The sequence below is a fragment of the Humulus lupulus genome, chromosome 8 (genome assembly GCF_963169125.1).
Source record: "Humulus lupulus chromosome 8, drHumLupu1.1, whole genome shotgun sequence".
In the NCBI taxonomy this organism is placed as follows: domain Eukaryota; kingdom Viridiplantae; phylum Streptophyta; class Magnoliopsida; order Rosales; family Cannabaceae; genus Humulus; species Humulus lupulus.
Window position 1 is genome coordinate 67,739,930 of NC_084800.1, and position 16,072 is coordinate 67,756,001.

A 16,072-nucleotide genomic window follows, 5' to 3' on the forward strand; every position below is an offset into this window, starting at 1 on the left:
AACGACATTTCACTGTCGTCAGTAATACTTTTTTCTTTTGGTTAAATAAAATATCACCAAGGAAAATTACAACAATGAGGACAATGTCGTCATCGATAAATTTATCAATGACGACATTGTCCTCATTGATGTTTTCTACTGTTTTTGAAAATGAACCGTTAAAGAGGCGGGCTTTTTCCCTCTAAAAAGTATTGCCAACGACTTTGTCGTTAATAATACTCTGCCACGTCGTCAGTGATGTCCAATCACCAACGACTTTGTCCTCATTGATAGTCGTTGGTGAAAATCATTAAAAACATCTTCTTCAACCCCGAGCCCCCATTTCCCCTTAACCCATTTTATCAGTTTTTTTTCAGATCTAAGCTCTCCTCTCCTCCCCTCCCGTCGAACGCCGTCCCCTCCCCTCCCGTCCCCTCCCTATGCCGTCCCCTCCCTCTTTGCCTCACTCTCGCCTCTCTCCTCAACGAAACAGTAGCCGCTCCTCTCCATCGCTCCATCGGACCCTCGCCGCTCCTCTCCAACCACTGTGAACCCCTCACAGTCGCTCCTCCACTCGGCGCTCATCTCCGACCACCGCGAAACCCCCACAGTCGCTCCTCCACTAGCCGCTCGTCTCCGACCACCGCGAACCCCCCACAGTCGCTCCTCCAAAGAGAGCTCCGGTATATATTTCATCTTTTCTAAATAATGGTAGATTTTGGTTGAGATATTATTAGTTTCGATTGGTAATAAAGTTTAAAGTCTTTTTTCATTAGATTAGATGAGGTATTTATTAATTACCCAAAATCAACCCAACTTGTGCCTTGAATAAAATGAAATTTCAGATTAGTTTAAGTTTTTGTTTTCATGCATAGGTTAGGTTAATTTATTGGTGTATTATGATTACCTTAACGATGCAAGAATGTTTAATCATGTGGCTTGGGCTACTGCTTTGTACTTGATTCCTTGCAGTGGTCATATTGTGTGTTTTTAATTATACCACTGGTTCATGTGTTTATTAAGCAGAAATTTAATAGTCGATTTCCACAAATTATTATTTAAGTAATAATTTTTTAAAATTCATATTAAGTGTTTATTCTGAGTCAACTAAGTGTGTCTATTATTGAAGTAAAAGTACATGTTAAGGCAATTGGTGTTGTTTAATTTATATGCGTACATGTAAGGATGGTGGGGTGATTTATTAGATCAAATTAACTATCAAGATACTATGTATTGAATCTTAGTTTTCTGGTGGTGTGTTGAGACAGTTGTGATAGAAGATGACTGTTAAGCAAAATGAGCTTGGGTTAAAGTGGAAGGTAGCTCTGAATAATGCCTCACTTCATCTCAGACTAGAAGCGGCAAGAACAATGCCATTGTATACATAAGCTTGATGTTTAGGTAGCCAACTTCACATCGAAAATTGAATTAGGTATGGGTAGAATACAAATTTTTATATGTATGACAATAATATATCAATCCTTTCCAATCTCTATATGAAATGATTTCACTATGCAATAAAAATGAACCGACACGTCTAATGCATTCTTTGCTAGTGTTTACAAGTCCAACAATTATTAAATCCGCAATATGTCCCTAAATCTAGAAAACAAAAAAGCAAAAAAAAAAAAAGTTCATGTGATTCGTAGTCCACAAACTATGTAAACTAACTAAAATTATTGTGCTTTACAACGTCTATGGTGTGTACTCCTGCTTCACGGAGCATGAAACTCACCAATATACATGCCTACTCATATTCACAAAATTACATAATTGTAAATCTTAAAATTGACAACATCGCCGATGATGCCAAGTTCGCAGGTGCTGCCCTACTACCCACAGATGCCAAATGTTCCTCAACAACAAATTCCGAGAAATGCTAGTGACGATGACGATGACGATGCTACTACAAATTTCTTTTAGTATTTTTATATACGTTTTTATGGACTATTGATTATGTATTTATTTATGTTTTATGAACACTTTAGTATTTTATATTTCCATATATGACTTTTTAAAATTTAATATGAACATTTTTAGTTTGTTATATGTTTTATTTTTAATTAAATTATTTTTTATATTAATTAGTTATAAAAAAATGAAATAATTAATTATTTTTATATTAATTAATAATTTAAAAATAAATAAATAAATAAATAACACTAACGACATAGTCGTCATTGATAATATTATCAATGACGACTAAGTCGTCATTAATAGTTAAAAGCATTAAAAAAAAAAGGTTAAATTATCACCAACGACATAGTCGTCATTGATAATATTATCAATGACGACTAAGTCGTTGGTGATAATTAAAAACATTAAAAAAAAAAAAGGTTAAATTATCACCAACGATATTGTCGTCAGTGATACTTTTTTTTACCAACGACTTGTAAAGTCGTCATTGATATTGACTTTCACCGACGAGGTATCACCAACGACTGATCACTAACGACATGTCGCCATTGATAGCTACTACTGACGAAAGAAGCACCCTTCACTGACGAAATTTGTCCTCGTTGAAGCCTATTTTTCTTGTAGTGTCGTAGTGGCAAAGGATGGCTCGGGCACTCATAAGACAATTAACGAGGCCGTGGCTGCACTCGCTAGAATGGGCAATAATCGAGCCGAGAGAGCAATAATCTATGTGAAATCTGGGGTTTACGATGAGAAGGTTGAGATTAAGAGAAGCTTAAGGAATGTTATGCTTGTTGGTGATGGCATGAGTGAAACTATTGTCACTAGTAGCCATAATGTGCCGGACGGTGCTACCACCTTCAGCTCAGCCACTTTTAATAAGATATATACATATAAATATATATATATATATATATATATATGAATAATGCATCATTGTATATGCATGGCTTAGAAAAGTTTAGTGAACTGGTTTTCATTTATTTATCTTGGTAAGTATAGGTGTATCAGGGGATGGATTCTGGGCCAGGGACATGACATTCGAGAACAAGGCTGGTCCCCAGAAGCATCAGGCAGTGGCACTAAGGGTAAGCTCAGACCATGCAGTGCTCTACCGTTGTGGCATTAGAGGCTACCAAGACACCCTCTTCGTCCACTCCCTCCGCCTATTCTACCGCGACTGTCACATCTATGGAACCATAGACTTCATATTCGGCAACGCCCCCACCGTCATCCAAAACTGCGACATCTTCGTCCGCCGGCCCATGTCCCACCAAGCCAACATGATCACTGCCCAAGGACGCGGCGACCCCAACGAGAACACCGGCATATCCATCCACAACTCACGCGTCAGGGCGGCGCCTGAGTTTGAAACCGTCAAGGGCTTGTTCAGGACTTACTTGGGAAGGCCATGGAGAAAGTATTCCAGGACAGTTTTTCTTAAGACCTACTTGGATGGTTTTATTGATGCCAAAGGGTGGACCGATTGGAGGGGCGATTTCGCCGTTGAGACTCTGTTTACGGCGAGAATATGAATACTGGGAAGAGTGCGTCGACGGCGATGAGGGTGAGTTGGCCTGGTTTTCATGTGCTTAATACTTCTCGGCAGGCTGCTCCTTTCACGGTCGGGAGTTTCATTCAGGGAGGGTCTTGGATTCCATATACCGGAGTACCATTCTCACTTGGAATAATGTAGCTACATACATATGAGCTAGTTCTCAATGTACAGTAAGTTTAAATAATATATTTAAACCATTCAAATTTATTAAGTGTGGTTTAAAATACTACCGTATAAATAAATGTATGTATTGGTAAAATAATCATCACATTAAAGAATAGGAAAGAAATTGTGTACTATTTAGTGTGGTACTAGTATGGCTTCATCAAGGTTCCAATTAATTATTGAAATGAATTTAGAGATTTGTCTCTAAAAAAATGGGTTTTAGTAAAAAAAAATTGGTGTATAATTTGGTTATGAATCAAATTGCTGCCATTTACTTACTGTATTTACTAATGCAACAATTAATATTACCAATAGAAAATATGCACGAGAAGATGTAATCCGTATGTGATACAAATATAATATAAGCAAAATTATATTCAGTTTATATATTATTAAATACTCTAACTAATTCTCACAATAATAACAATATTATATTACAAAAATTCATTTTGTGTAGCTAAAGTGGTCCAGGTGTCAATTAGAAGCCATTACATCTTGTCGTGTATTTACATGAATGATATCACGATGGGTTGTCCCACATTAGGGGTGTGATGTAAATGATGATACAACTATGTCGCTTTTTTTTGTCCTTTAACGACTTAAGTCAACATCCATCTCAAATTTTGCATTTATCCAGTTTTTCAATTTAACTTTTCTTTCTATTAATTCGTTCATTTCATGTTCATGATGATTGAGAGGAGAGATCTCGGTTAGCTTTTAAATATAATTTGCATTGGTGGCATAAAATTTGCAGTGGTAGGTGTCACGGGCTAGTTATTTGGCTCTCTAAGTAGACGAAACGCGTGACACTTATCGGTACTCTAAGCTAACAAATGGGTCTAAAACCAAGGCCTGCGGGCAAACAAACTCATTGGTTAGACACGAACGCATCTTGTGCTTGCGACAGATAGCGAAGTATGAGCAAGCACTAAACAAGTCATCTCATAGATATGTCCACACAACACATAAGCATACAACAAATGCAAGTAGCACGCAATGGCACAACGAAAACAACAAACACATAGACAATAAAGAAGCATGCATAGACAAGTATGGATAAACATCGTTTTATTAATATATAGTTTTGATAGGACAAATAAGTGTTATGATAGGTTAAATACAAATGATAAAGTGTTAAAATACAAGTAAGGTATAAACACTTAGTAGAATTCACATAGTGAAAATGTGAATTTGAGTTTCAAATTGTAAGCACTTAGAAAATGCAAATTTTGGTCCAAAGTGATACATAAAAGTATCTAAGGGTTCCCAAAAAGTTAGATGGCATTTGGAGCATTTTTTGGACCTTTGGAAGTGTCCAAAGTCAGAGGGGGTGGTAATACGTCGCCACCCAGGAAGCGACGCGTTGCCTGCTGTATTACGTGGATTTACGTAAATGCTCAAAATAACGTGTTTTGCAAGTCTAATCCTATTGGTTAGACTTAATGACAGTGCCTACTGTATATATGGGTAAAAAAACAGTGATTTGGGAGACTTGATCACTTTCTCCAATCTCTCTCTACCCTCTCTCTCTCTCTAGCTCCAAGAGTCTCTAGTTTTCTCCAAGAACTCTCAAAGAAAGTGCTTGACTTAGAGAGTTGAAGGCTTGTTCAATTTCAATCCTCATTTCCTCAAAGATAATGTCTCAAGCATCAATGGTGGATGGGAAAAGAGTACTAGGACAGCGTTTCTCAACGTGTATAAGACTTGTTTTGTGGTTTTTGATTTTCTTAAAGGATTTGCTCAAAGAAAGTGGTGGTCTTTCCTAGGGTTTTGAAGCTTCATCAAATATTGAAGAACTCCATTGATCTACTAGGGTTTGCAAGTTCTTTCTCAATTTTTTTTTAAGTCTCTGTCAATCCAAATTTTGTGTAGATTTTATTTTTTTGTGGTGGTGTTATCTCACTCCCCCCCCCCCCCCCCCAACATTCTAATACTCTATAATCTGAGATAGCATATCTTGGAAGATTCTAGCTCTCATTCAGCTTTGAGATTCATGACACAAGACTTTGTTAGATTAGATAGATTTGATAAGACTAATTTTGTGTGTTGGCAAGACAAGATTAGGTTCTTGCTCACTACTTCGAAGGTTTACTATGTCTTGGATAAGGACCTAAAAGCCTTGGAGGAGCCCAAGGAATATGATACTCAAGAAATCGTCAAAGAAAGGAAGAGACGTGAAGAAGATGAATTGATTTGTAGGGGTCACATTCTTAATGCTCTATCGGATAGGCTCTATGATCTCAACACCAACACCAAGACTGTGAAGGAGATTTGGGAGGCCTTAGAAAAGAAGTACAAAGCGGAAGGGGAAGGTAAAAAGAAATTCTTTATTACTCAATATATGGAATTTAAATTTTATGATGATAAACCTCTTCTCCTTCAAATTCATGAGCTGCAAATTTTCTACTCTTAAAATTGTATTGCCGGAACAATTTCTTGTTGGTGCCATTATAGCTAAGTTACCTCCTTCATGGAGAGGGTATAGGAAAAAGATGCTCCATAGAAATGAAGAGATTTATTTGGAGGAAATTCTCAAGCACTTGAGAATTGAGGAGGAATCTCATTCTAGAGATTTGAATGATGCGAAGTCCAATGGAGAGAGGTCTAAGGCCAATGTTGTGGCAAATCCTCCTAACAAAGGCAAGAAAAATGTCAAGAACAAGGGCAAGGGCCAAAAATCCTTGGGGCCCAAGAAGAATGAGAGGAAATTTAAGAGTTTCAAGGGACCTTGCTATGTGTGTGGCGAGAATGGCCACTTTGCTAGAGATTGTAGGTTCAAGAGGAGCCATAACAATGAAGCAAAGGTCAACTCGGCTCAAGAGGAGCTAGTGGCCACACTTAGTGAGGTAAATGCCATTCATGGAAAGGTAAGTGGGTTGTGGTATGATACTTGTGCCACCATTTATGTAATATCCAACATTTTCATTATACATTTTTTTTATTATAAATCAGAGTTTTAATACATAAAATATACAAGTTTACAAATTTAAGAAATAGTAATGGAAAAATAGTATTTAAAATATCATTTTATGTTTTTAATGAGATTAAAGAGAGAGAAACTTGAATAGTCAAGTATTGGACCCGAATGTCATATAATTTTAATTGGGGATTTTTATAAAATTAAGAAAGTTTTGCTAAAGGGCTTATTTGAAAAGAATTTTAGTATTTTGGGTCCAAGTGTAATTTTTAAAAATAATAAAAAATAAAAAATAAAAAAAAAAAGAAAAGAAAAGGCTTCAGCCTTTCTTTTTACCCGAACCCTCTCTCTCTCTCCTCAGAAAACCTCTCTCTCTCTCTCTCTCTCTCTCTCTCTCTCTCTCTCTCCTCTGCGTATTACTGTTGCCGACGACGCAGGAGTACTTTCCGGCCACCATTTTTAGCCACGCGCCGGACCGTTGGATTCAGAGGCCTCCGAACTATCGACCCACGCGGGAATCTAGAGCTCACTCGCCGATTAAACGCCTCAACCACTCGATTTAAGTTCGGCCACCCCGCGACTTCAAAGTTGCGATTCGGCCACCTCGGGCATCCGTTTGTCGATCCGTCACCACCATCGTGCTCCTCGTGTTGTGGGCTTCAAAACCCAATAACTTGTTCCTACATCTACCATAGTTGGGTGGTGGGCCCACCACGAGCCACCGCGATCCACCGTAGACCGACGGTCGAAACTTAGTGTTCGAGGTTCCGAAGTACGTTTTGAGTCTCAGAAAATCATCGTTTGACTTGTTGTGGAACCCGATCATTTTGGTATAATTTCTTTAACCTATATATTGTGATTTAATTGTGATTGATTAGAGTAATTGTTATTATGTGTATTTATAGTATATAATTATATATTATTGATATATGGAATATTTTCTGTAAATTACTGGCTGTCTGGGATTATATATATTTTTGATACAGGTTTTGATTTTGGAATTGTCCACTTTATAGCCGTTGTGCTGTCCAATTTTCTAGAAAATATTAGATATTAAATAAAGTATAAAAATACATATTTAATTGATTTTTCCATTAATATGGAAATTATTATGATTAATTAATTTTAATTATTATTGTTATTGTTTTGTTAAGTAAATCAAGAATACAGTTTTATGTATATATATATCTATGAAAAGTGTGATTTATAGTAAACGTATTATTTAACAATTATTCTTATATGTTAATATTTTGTTAATATTTGAATATTAAAATAATATCAAATATTAGTTTCTTACAGTTATTGATATTTGTAAGACCAGTGAATTTTGGAGAAAGTATATTTATTATATCACTGGAATTGATATTATGACTATTTAATAATAATAGAAATATTTATATTTATATTATTATCATTATATTGATTATTACAACTTTATGTTAAAAATATGATTTCTTTTATAAAATGATTATTTGAATATATACATTCATATACGTATTGCTATTAAAGTATTTTGTTATTAATATCGAAATAAGTTTAATTATAGACGATAATTATTATTTTGTTGGGATTATTATTATTATTATCATAAGAGTACATTATCTTATGAGCAAGGTTTAAAGCATTGTTTTATATGAAGAGTTATTTGCATTACGTTGATAATAATTTATTATTATCATTTATATAGTTTCTGGTATTATTAATATACACTATCAATAGTGTATATTTATGATTTTGATAGAATTTAATAAATGATGTGCATTGAATAGGATTTGTATGGATTTGATTGATTGACTCTTGGTGAGGAATTTTAAAATAAGCTAAGGACCTAAGGTAAGTAAATCTCACCTTTTGTGCTTAAGTGTAAGATGCATGACTACATTGATTGTGTACATCTGATGAGTTAAGTATGGTATGATGATGATGCATATGATAAGTATGTGAAGAATGGTTATATGAACACCATAAGGGTGTTGTGTGATATGTAATTGATGAATTCTGTGATATGTGAAAGATGTCTTACTTGGTTAAGAATGATATGAATTATGTGCAAGTATGTGTTCTTATGTTGATGGATATGTGGATTACTCTATGTTCATGATTTGTTATATGTTATGATATATGAAGCGTTTAAGTTTTTAGGCTGGAAACCTTAGACCTGAGCCATAGCTCTACGTTAAGGTATAACAACGCCACCAACCCAAAGCTTCATGTATTATGACTAAAGATGTTTTGAGTTATATGAGATGTGATACAATGCCTTGATTGAATACCATCAACATCAGTCATGAACACGAACATTGGCATTTCAGCATCAGCATGTATGCATGGCATGTACATTTATGTGATATAAGACCATGCATATGGATATGAGAAAAGTTATGAAATGTCTTGAAAAGTCTTATGTAAAGTTAAACATTTTAATGACACAAGGCTTAAGCAAAGTGATAATAAGATGTTTAAAAAGGGTGCCACTGTTTTGATGAAGCAATCAAGTAAGTTCAGTAAAGAAGACGGAAGTCTATAAGACTTATAGTGGCTGCCCACTAGTGTGGGCTAGGTCAGAGTTGACCATTCAGATATGTTTGCCATGTTTCCGTCTTTCTCCTCCATATGTGTAATAAGTATGGCAGCTATGGCAACGATGAAATGAGTGTTATGATGAGCCTAGCTGAGATGATGGCTAGCCGGAGGAGAACCCATGGGATTCTATATGATATGTGTAACAAGCCCTGCAGGCATTGGCTGAATCAAACAGTGTGCACAAGTGATATTGGGCCCATAAAAATGTGAAACTAAAAGAAAGAGCATAAAAGTAAAGTTTGAAAGTGCATGAGCAATAAATGAAATGCATAAGTATATAAGTCAGCATATTAGTATATGTGCACTACAAACTCACGACATTCATGTGTATGTGTATGCATGAGATTTGCTTACTGAGCGTTAGCTCATTATGTTATTTTCCAACATTTTTCCAGGTGTGGCTTTAGCTGTTGAGCAACTTGTGGAGCACGGACTCAGTAGCAATGCAATAATGGTTTAGAGTTTTCATATGGCTGCCTTAAATTTAAAGTATTCATACGTGTAATAATTTCTTCTAATAAGTTTATATAAAAGTTTAAATTTTCTGCATTTCTTCGTATCATTTTATTTAATCCTTTTGGTCAAGTGCCTTACATACTCGTAAACCCTAGAATTACGAGTATGTGGCAGACGTACCCTACCTTAGGGACGTTACAAATGGTATCAGAGCTTTGAGTTTGTAGATGTCGTATACTCGTTATGTTATTAGATTTTGGGATCTGAAATGCTACTGAGTTCCGCCACAAGACAAGCCACACGTTAATGGTTAGTATAATTTATCCATATTTTAGTTAATGTATGTTAATGATGTTGTATAATTGTATTAGAAACTCATTGTGTGTTTGAGTTTCCATGATATAAGTATGAGTTTGGATTAAATGAATATTCTCATGCACGGTAGAGAAATTGAAGTTTGCTATTTATCTGAATGCATGCCTTTATTATTGATGTGATAAATAATTGATGATTTATCGATGTCGATGTTTGGATTGTTAATTGATATTCTCAAGCTTTGAAAGTGACCTATCAGTTTAGTTAGTGTGTTAAGGGTTAATATGTCAGGTTAGTGTTTTGGAGAGCAAAGTTTTAGGTTGTTGCTGAGAGCACACATAATAAGAGACTTTAGTGAAACAGTAGTAATATATAGAAAAAAAAAAAAAAAAAGAAAAGAAAAATACATAATACATTAAGGATTGGGGTTTTGGACACGTTCTACCTCGTCAATCAACTTTTGTTGTTCAACTCTAAGGGTCTCCCCAGTAGTTTGCAGTGTCTGAAATTTTTCCTTCATATCGACTGAGTAGTTAGCAAGAAGTGTAGTTAAAGTCCCATTCTCCTTAACCAACTTCTCCTTCTCTCGAGTCAATGCCTTGTTGGCATTTCTAATGGTTATCATCTCTTGTTTTTGTGTTTCTATATACCTTTTCAAGTGGTCAACCTCTTGTTCTCTTGCAAGAACCCGTTGGCCTAGGTTTGAGACCGATGCTGCCGCCTGAGTGGTAAGAACTAAGGAATCTTTTACAGCTTGTAGGTCTGACCTATGGGATAAAATTATTTGGTCTTTAGGGGTGAGTATGCTTTGACCTATACTAATGGCCACCTTTTTATCGAGCATAGCTGAATCCTCCACCGTGACAAGGCCAGTATCAGAATAAAATTTGGGAAGCCAAACTCTGGGAAATTGAGTATTTCGTTCTGGGATGTGTACCGTAGGATACACCATTAGTTGTGGTAGGGGTGCATAAATTTGTGGTGAAGATTCGATAGTGGGAAGATTTGGCTCAGGTAAAGCTAAAGTTAGGTCTAAGTTCAGCTGAGATGATGAGGATGCCATGGGTTGCTTAGCTTGAGTAATGGATGGAAGTAATAATGACTTGGTTTTCAAAAGCTTGAGATTGATTGTGTTTTAGTGTGTATGTGATGAATTTTATTTATAGAAAAATGTGTTGAACTGTTGGGTCATTGGATCCTTGAATTTGTTTGTTTTCAAGATAGATATCACAGATTTTATCTTGTTCAATGTGTTACGCTATCCTCTCTGATGATGAAAGTCAAACTTATTAAATTTTGTCGACATGGAAATCACTTCTATTGATTTTGCGATCTGATTTGAACATGGAAACAATTTATAAATTGTTGAATGAATCGAGGTGATAAATGTTATTTACTGAATTACTCTGTAGTGTGAATTACTTTCGGCGATTAAATTATAGTATATTAGCTGTTTTATTCCGAAAGTAAGATAATGTATTACTTGTGTGAAGTGATGACTGAGTATTATTGGTATAGGTGTTGAAATGAGACATGTCTAACTTATTAGACATGTGAGAATTATTCGTTTTAGTAGATGAAGTGGTGGATTGGTCAGTCAAGACTTATCCCATGTTTTATTCAATGAAGGGATACTAAGCTAAGTGTGTGAATTTCCGAGTGGCCACGGTTATTTGCATTCTAGCATAGTATCAATATGCCCTTTATTATTTTATACATTTGGAAACAATTTTGATTTTTAAATGTTTTCTTAGAGAAAGAATGAGAGTCAGGCTTTTCTGAACTGGTACCTAATGAATGGCCTATCTCACTATTTCTCATTCAGGGCAAGAAGTCGGTTTTGACAACGAAAGGGTTTCATAAAGACTTGGTTTTAAAGAATAATCTTCATCGGCTATATAATTGTTTTCTAGTTATCTAATTTTATGCAAAAAAAAAAAAAAAAAAAAAAAAAAAAAAAAAAATTGACTGTAAGACATGAAGATCAAGGATGTTTTCATGATGATGGTCATTTTCTCTTCCTACGTTATGTGGTTTGTGTTCAAAAGTATGGATGATGAGGATTCGTTTGTATTTTCGTATACATTCATTGTAATTTATACTATTGTTATAGCTTATTTCCTTTCTTTCTATATTGTAGTCCTCATGTGAGGTGTTTACACATCCTCGCCTTTTTATATATGATAAGGATTACAAGTCAGGAATAAGTTTTGTTTTCGGGATGAAAGTAAGTGTTGTGTATGAAATCTTATGCTGTGAAATGTTGTTCTGTTTATTTGTAATGGTAGTTCTTGTCTCTGATTATCAAATTTAGTTTGAAATTTCGAGGACGAAATTATTTTAACGGGGGAAGGATTGTAATATCCAACATTTTCATTATACATTTTTTTTATTATAAATCAGAGTTTTAATACATAAAATATACAAGTTTACAAATTTAAGAAATAGTAATGGAAAAATAGTATTTAAAATATCATTTTATGTTTTTAATGAGATTAAAGAGAGAGAAACTTGAATAGTCAAGTATTGGACCCGAATGTCATATAATTTTAATTGGGGATTTTTATAAAATTAAGAAAGTTTTGCTAAAGGGCTTATTTGAAAAGAATTTTAGTATTTTGGGTCCAAGTGTAATTTTTAAAAATAATAAAAAATAAAAAATAAAAAAAAAAAGAAAAGAAAAGGCTTCAGCCTTTCTTTTTACCCGAACCCTCTCTCTCTCTCCTCAGAAAACCTCTCTCTCTCTCTCTCTCTCTCTCTCTCTCTCCTCTGCGTATTACTGTTGCCGACGACGCAGGAGTACTTTCCGGCCACCATTTTTAGCCACGCGCCGGACCGTTGGATTCAGAGGCCTCCGAACTATCGACCCACGCGGGAATCTAGAGCTCACTCGCCGATTAAACGCCTCAACCACTCGATTTAAGTTCGGCCACCCCGCGACTTCAAAGTTGCGATTCGGCCACCTCGGGCATCCGTTTGTCGATCCGTCACCACCATCGTGCTCCTCGTGTTGTGGGCTTCAAAACCCAATAACTTGTTCCTACATCTACCATAGTTGGGTGGTGGGCCCACCACGAGCCACCGCGATCCACCGTAGACCGACGGTCGAAACTTAGTGTTCGAGGTTCCGAAGTACGTTTTGAGTCTCAGAAAATCATCGTTTGACTTGTTGTGGAACCCGATCATTTTGGTATAATTTCTTTAACCTATATATTGTGATTTAATTGTGATTGATTAGAGTAATTGTTATTATGTGTATTTATAGTATATAATTATATATTATTGATATATGGAATATTTTCTGTAAATTACTGGCTGTCTGGGATTATATATATTTTTGATACAGGTTTTGATTTTGGAATTGTCCACTTTATAGCCGTTGTGCTGTCCAATTTTCTAGAAAATATTAGATATTAAATAAAGTATAAAAATACATATTTAATTGATTTTTCCATTAATATGGAAATTATTATGATTAATTAATTTTAATTATTATTGTTATTGTTTTGTTAAGTAAATCAAGAATACAGTTTTATGTATATATATATCTATGAAAAGTGTGATTTATAGTAAACGTATTATTTAACAATTATTCTTATATGTTAATATTTTGTTAATATTTGAATATTAAAATAATATCAAATATTAGTTTCTTACAGTTATTGATATTTGTAAGACCAGTGAATTTTGGAGAAAGTATATTTATTATATCACTGGAATTGATATTATGACTATTTAATAATAATAGAAATATTTATATTTATATTATTATCATTATATTGATTATTACAACTTTATGTTAAAAATATGATTTCTTTTATAAAATGATTATTTGAATATATACATTCATATACGTATTGCTATTAAAGTATTTTGTTATTAATATCGAAATAAGTTTAATTATAGACGATAATTATTATTTTGTTGGGATTATTATTATTATTATCATAAGAGTACATTATCTTATGAGCAAGGTTTAAAGCATTGTTTTATATGAAGAGTTATTTGCATTACGTTGATAATAATTTATTATTATCATTTATATAGTTTCTGGTATTATTAATATACACTATCAATAGTGTATATTTATGATTTTGATAGAATTTAATAAATGATGTGCATTGAATAGGATTTGTATGGATTTGATTGATTGACTCTTGGTGAGGAATTTTAAAATAAGCTAAGGACCTAAGGTAAGTAAATCTCACCTTTTGTGCTTAAGTGTAAGATGCATGACTACATTGATTGTGTACATCTGATGAGTTAAGTATGGTATGATGATGATGCATATGATAAGTATGTGAAGAATGGTTATATGAACACCATAAGGGTGTTGTGTGATATGTAATTGATGAATTCTGTGATATGTGAAAGATGTCTTACTTGGTTAAGAATGATATGAATTATGTGCAAGTATGTGTTCTTATGTTGATGGATATGTGGATTACTCTATGTTCATGATTTGTTATATGTTATGATATATGAAGCGTTTAAGTTTTTAGGCTGGAAACCTTAGACCTGAGCCATAGCTCTACGTTAAGGTATAACAACGCCACCAACCCAAAGCTTCATGTATTATGACTAAAGATGTTTTGAGTTATATGAGATGTGATACAATGCCTTGATTGAATACCATCAACATCAGTCATGAACACGAACATTGGCATTTCAGCATCAGCATGTATGCATGGCATGTACATTTATGTGATATAAGACCATGCATATGGATATGAGAAAAGTTATGAAATGTCTTGAAAAGTCTTATGTAAAGTTAAACATTTTAATGACACAAGGCTTAAGCAAAGTGATAATAAGATGTTTAAAAAGGGTGCCACTGTTTTGATGAAGCAATCAAGTAAGTTCAGTAAAGAAGACGGAAGTCTATAAGACTTATAGTGGCTGCCCACTAGTGTGGGCTAGGTCAGAGTTGACCATTCAGATATGTTTGCCATGTTTCCGTCTTTCTCCTCCATATGTGTAATAAGTATGGCAGCTATGGCAACGATGAAATGAGTGTTATGATGAGCCTAGCTGAGATGATGGCTAGCCGGAGGAGAACCCATGGGATTCTATATGATATGTGTAACAAGCCCTGCAGGCATTGGCTGAATCAAACAGTGTGCACAAGTGATATTGGGCCCATAAAAATGTGAAACTAAAAGAAAGAGCATAAAAGTAAAGTTTGAAAGTGCATGAGCAATAAATGAAATGCATAAGTATATAAGTCAGCATATTAGTATATGTGCACTACAAACTCACGACATTCATGTGTATGTGTATGCATGAGATTTGCTTACTGAGCGTTAGCTCATTATGTTATTTTCCAACATTTTTCCAAGTGTGGCTTTAGCTGTTGAGCAACTTGTGGAGCACGGACTCAGTAGCAATGCAATAATGGTTTAGAGTTTTCATATGGCTGCCTTAAATTTAAAGTATTCATACGTGTAATAATTTCTTCTAATAAGTTTATATAAAAGTTTAAATTTTCTGCATTTCTTCGTATCATTTTATTTAATCCTTTTGGTCAAGTGCCTTACATACTCGTAAACCCTAGAATTACGAGTATGTGGCAGACGTACCCTACCTTAGGGACGTTACAATTTATGTAACCTATGATAGATCTATATTCAAGATCTTTGAATCTTCAAAGGAAGGGCATGAAATTCAAATGGGCAATGAGAAAAGGTCCAAGGTTGAAGGAAATGAAACTATTGACTTGTTCTTCACATCAGGCAAGAAGGTTCCACTCACTAATGTTTTGTATGTACTAGAAATGAGTAGAAACCTTGAGAGTGGCAATTTGCTTGGCAAACCGAGAATCAAGGTTGTGATAGATTCTGGCAAGCTCATTTTATCAAAAGACAATGTTTTTATTGGAAAGGGATATGCTTGTGATGACATGTTTAAACTTTGTACTTTCATTGACAATGTGAACAATAAAGTCTATTCTTCTTGTTATATGCTTGACTCAAATTCTATTGCTTTGTGGCATATTAGACTTGCACTTATAGGATTTAACACAATTAAAAGGGCTATCAAATGTGGATTAATTGATTGTGATAATAATGAATTATGTGTTCTAAAATGGTAAAGAAACTTTTTCCTAGTGCTGAAAGAAACGCTAAGTTGTTATATTTGATACATAGTGATTTATGTGAACTTAATGGAATGTTGACTAGAGG

At 34.4% G+C, this 16,072-nt stretch overlaps 1 protein-coding gene and 1 long non-coding RNA gene across 2 annotated transcripts; both read left to right on the forward strand.

Moving 5' to 3' along the window:
• The first annotated feature begins 1,782 nt into the window (after positions 1 to 1,782).
• Positions 1,783 to 3,592, forward strand: LOC133795547 (probable pectinesterase/pectinesterase inhibitor 36). The gene is given in 4 exon segments (XM_062232999.1): positions 1,783 to 1,901; positions 2,521 to 2,774; positions 2,899 to 3,411; positions 3,414 to 3,592. Coding segments are annotated over 4 exon segments (1,065 nt in total).
• Positions 3,593 to 8,038: 4,446 nt separating this feature from the next.
• On the forward strand, positions 8,039 to 15,803 carry LOC133797644 (uncharacterized). Its single transcript, XR_009875670.1, has 3 exons — positions 8,039 to 8,369; positions 9,515 to 13,080; positions 14,020 to 15,803. It is a non-coding gene; the product is annotated as an uncharacterized LOC133797644 (long non-coding RNA).
• The last annotated feature ends 269 nt before the right edge of the window (positions 15,804 to 16,072 follow it).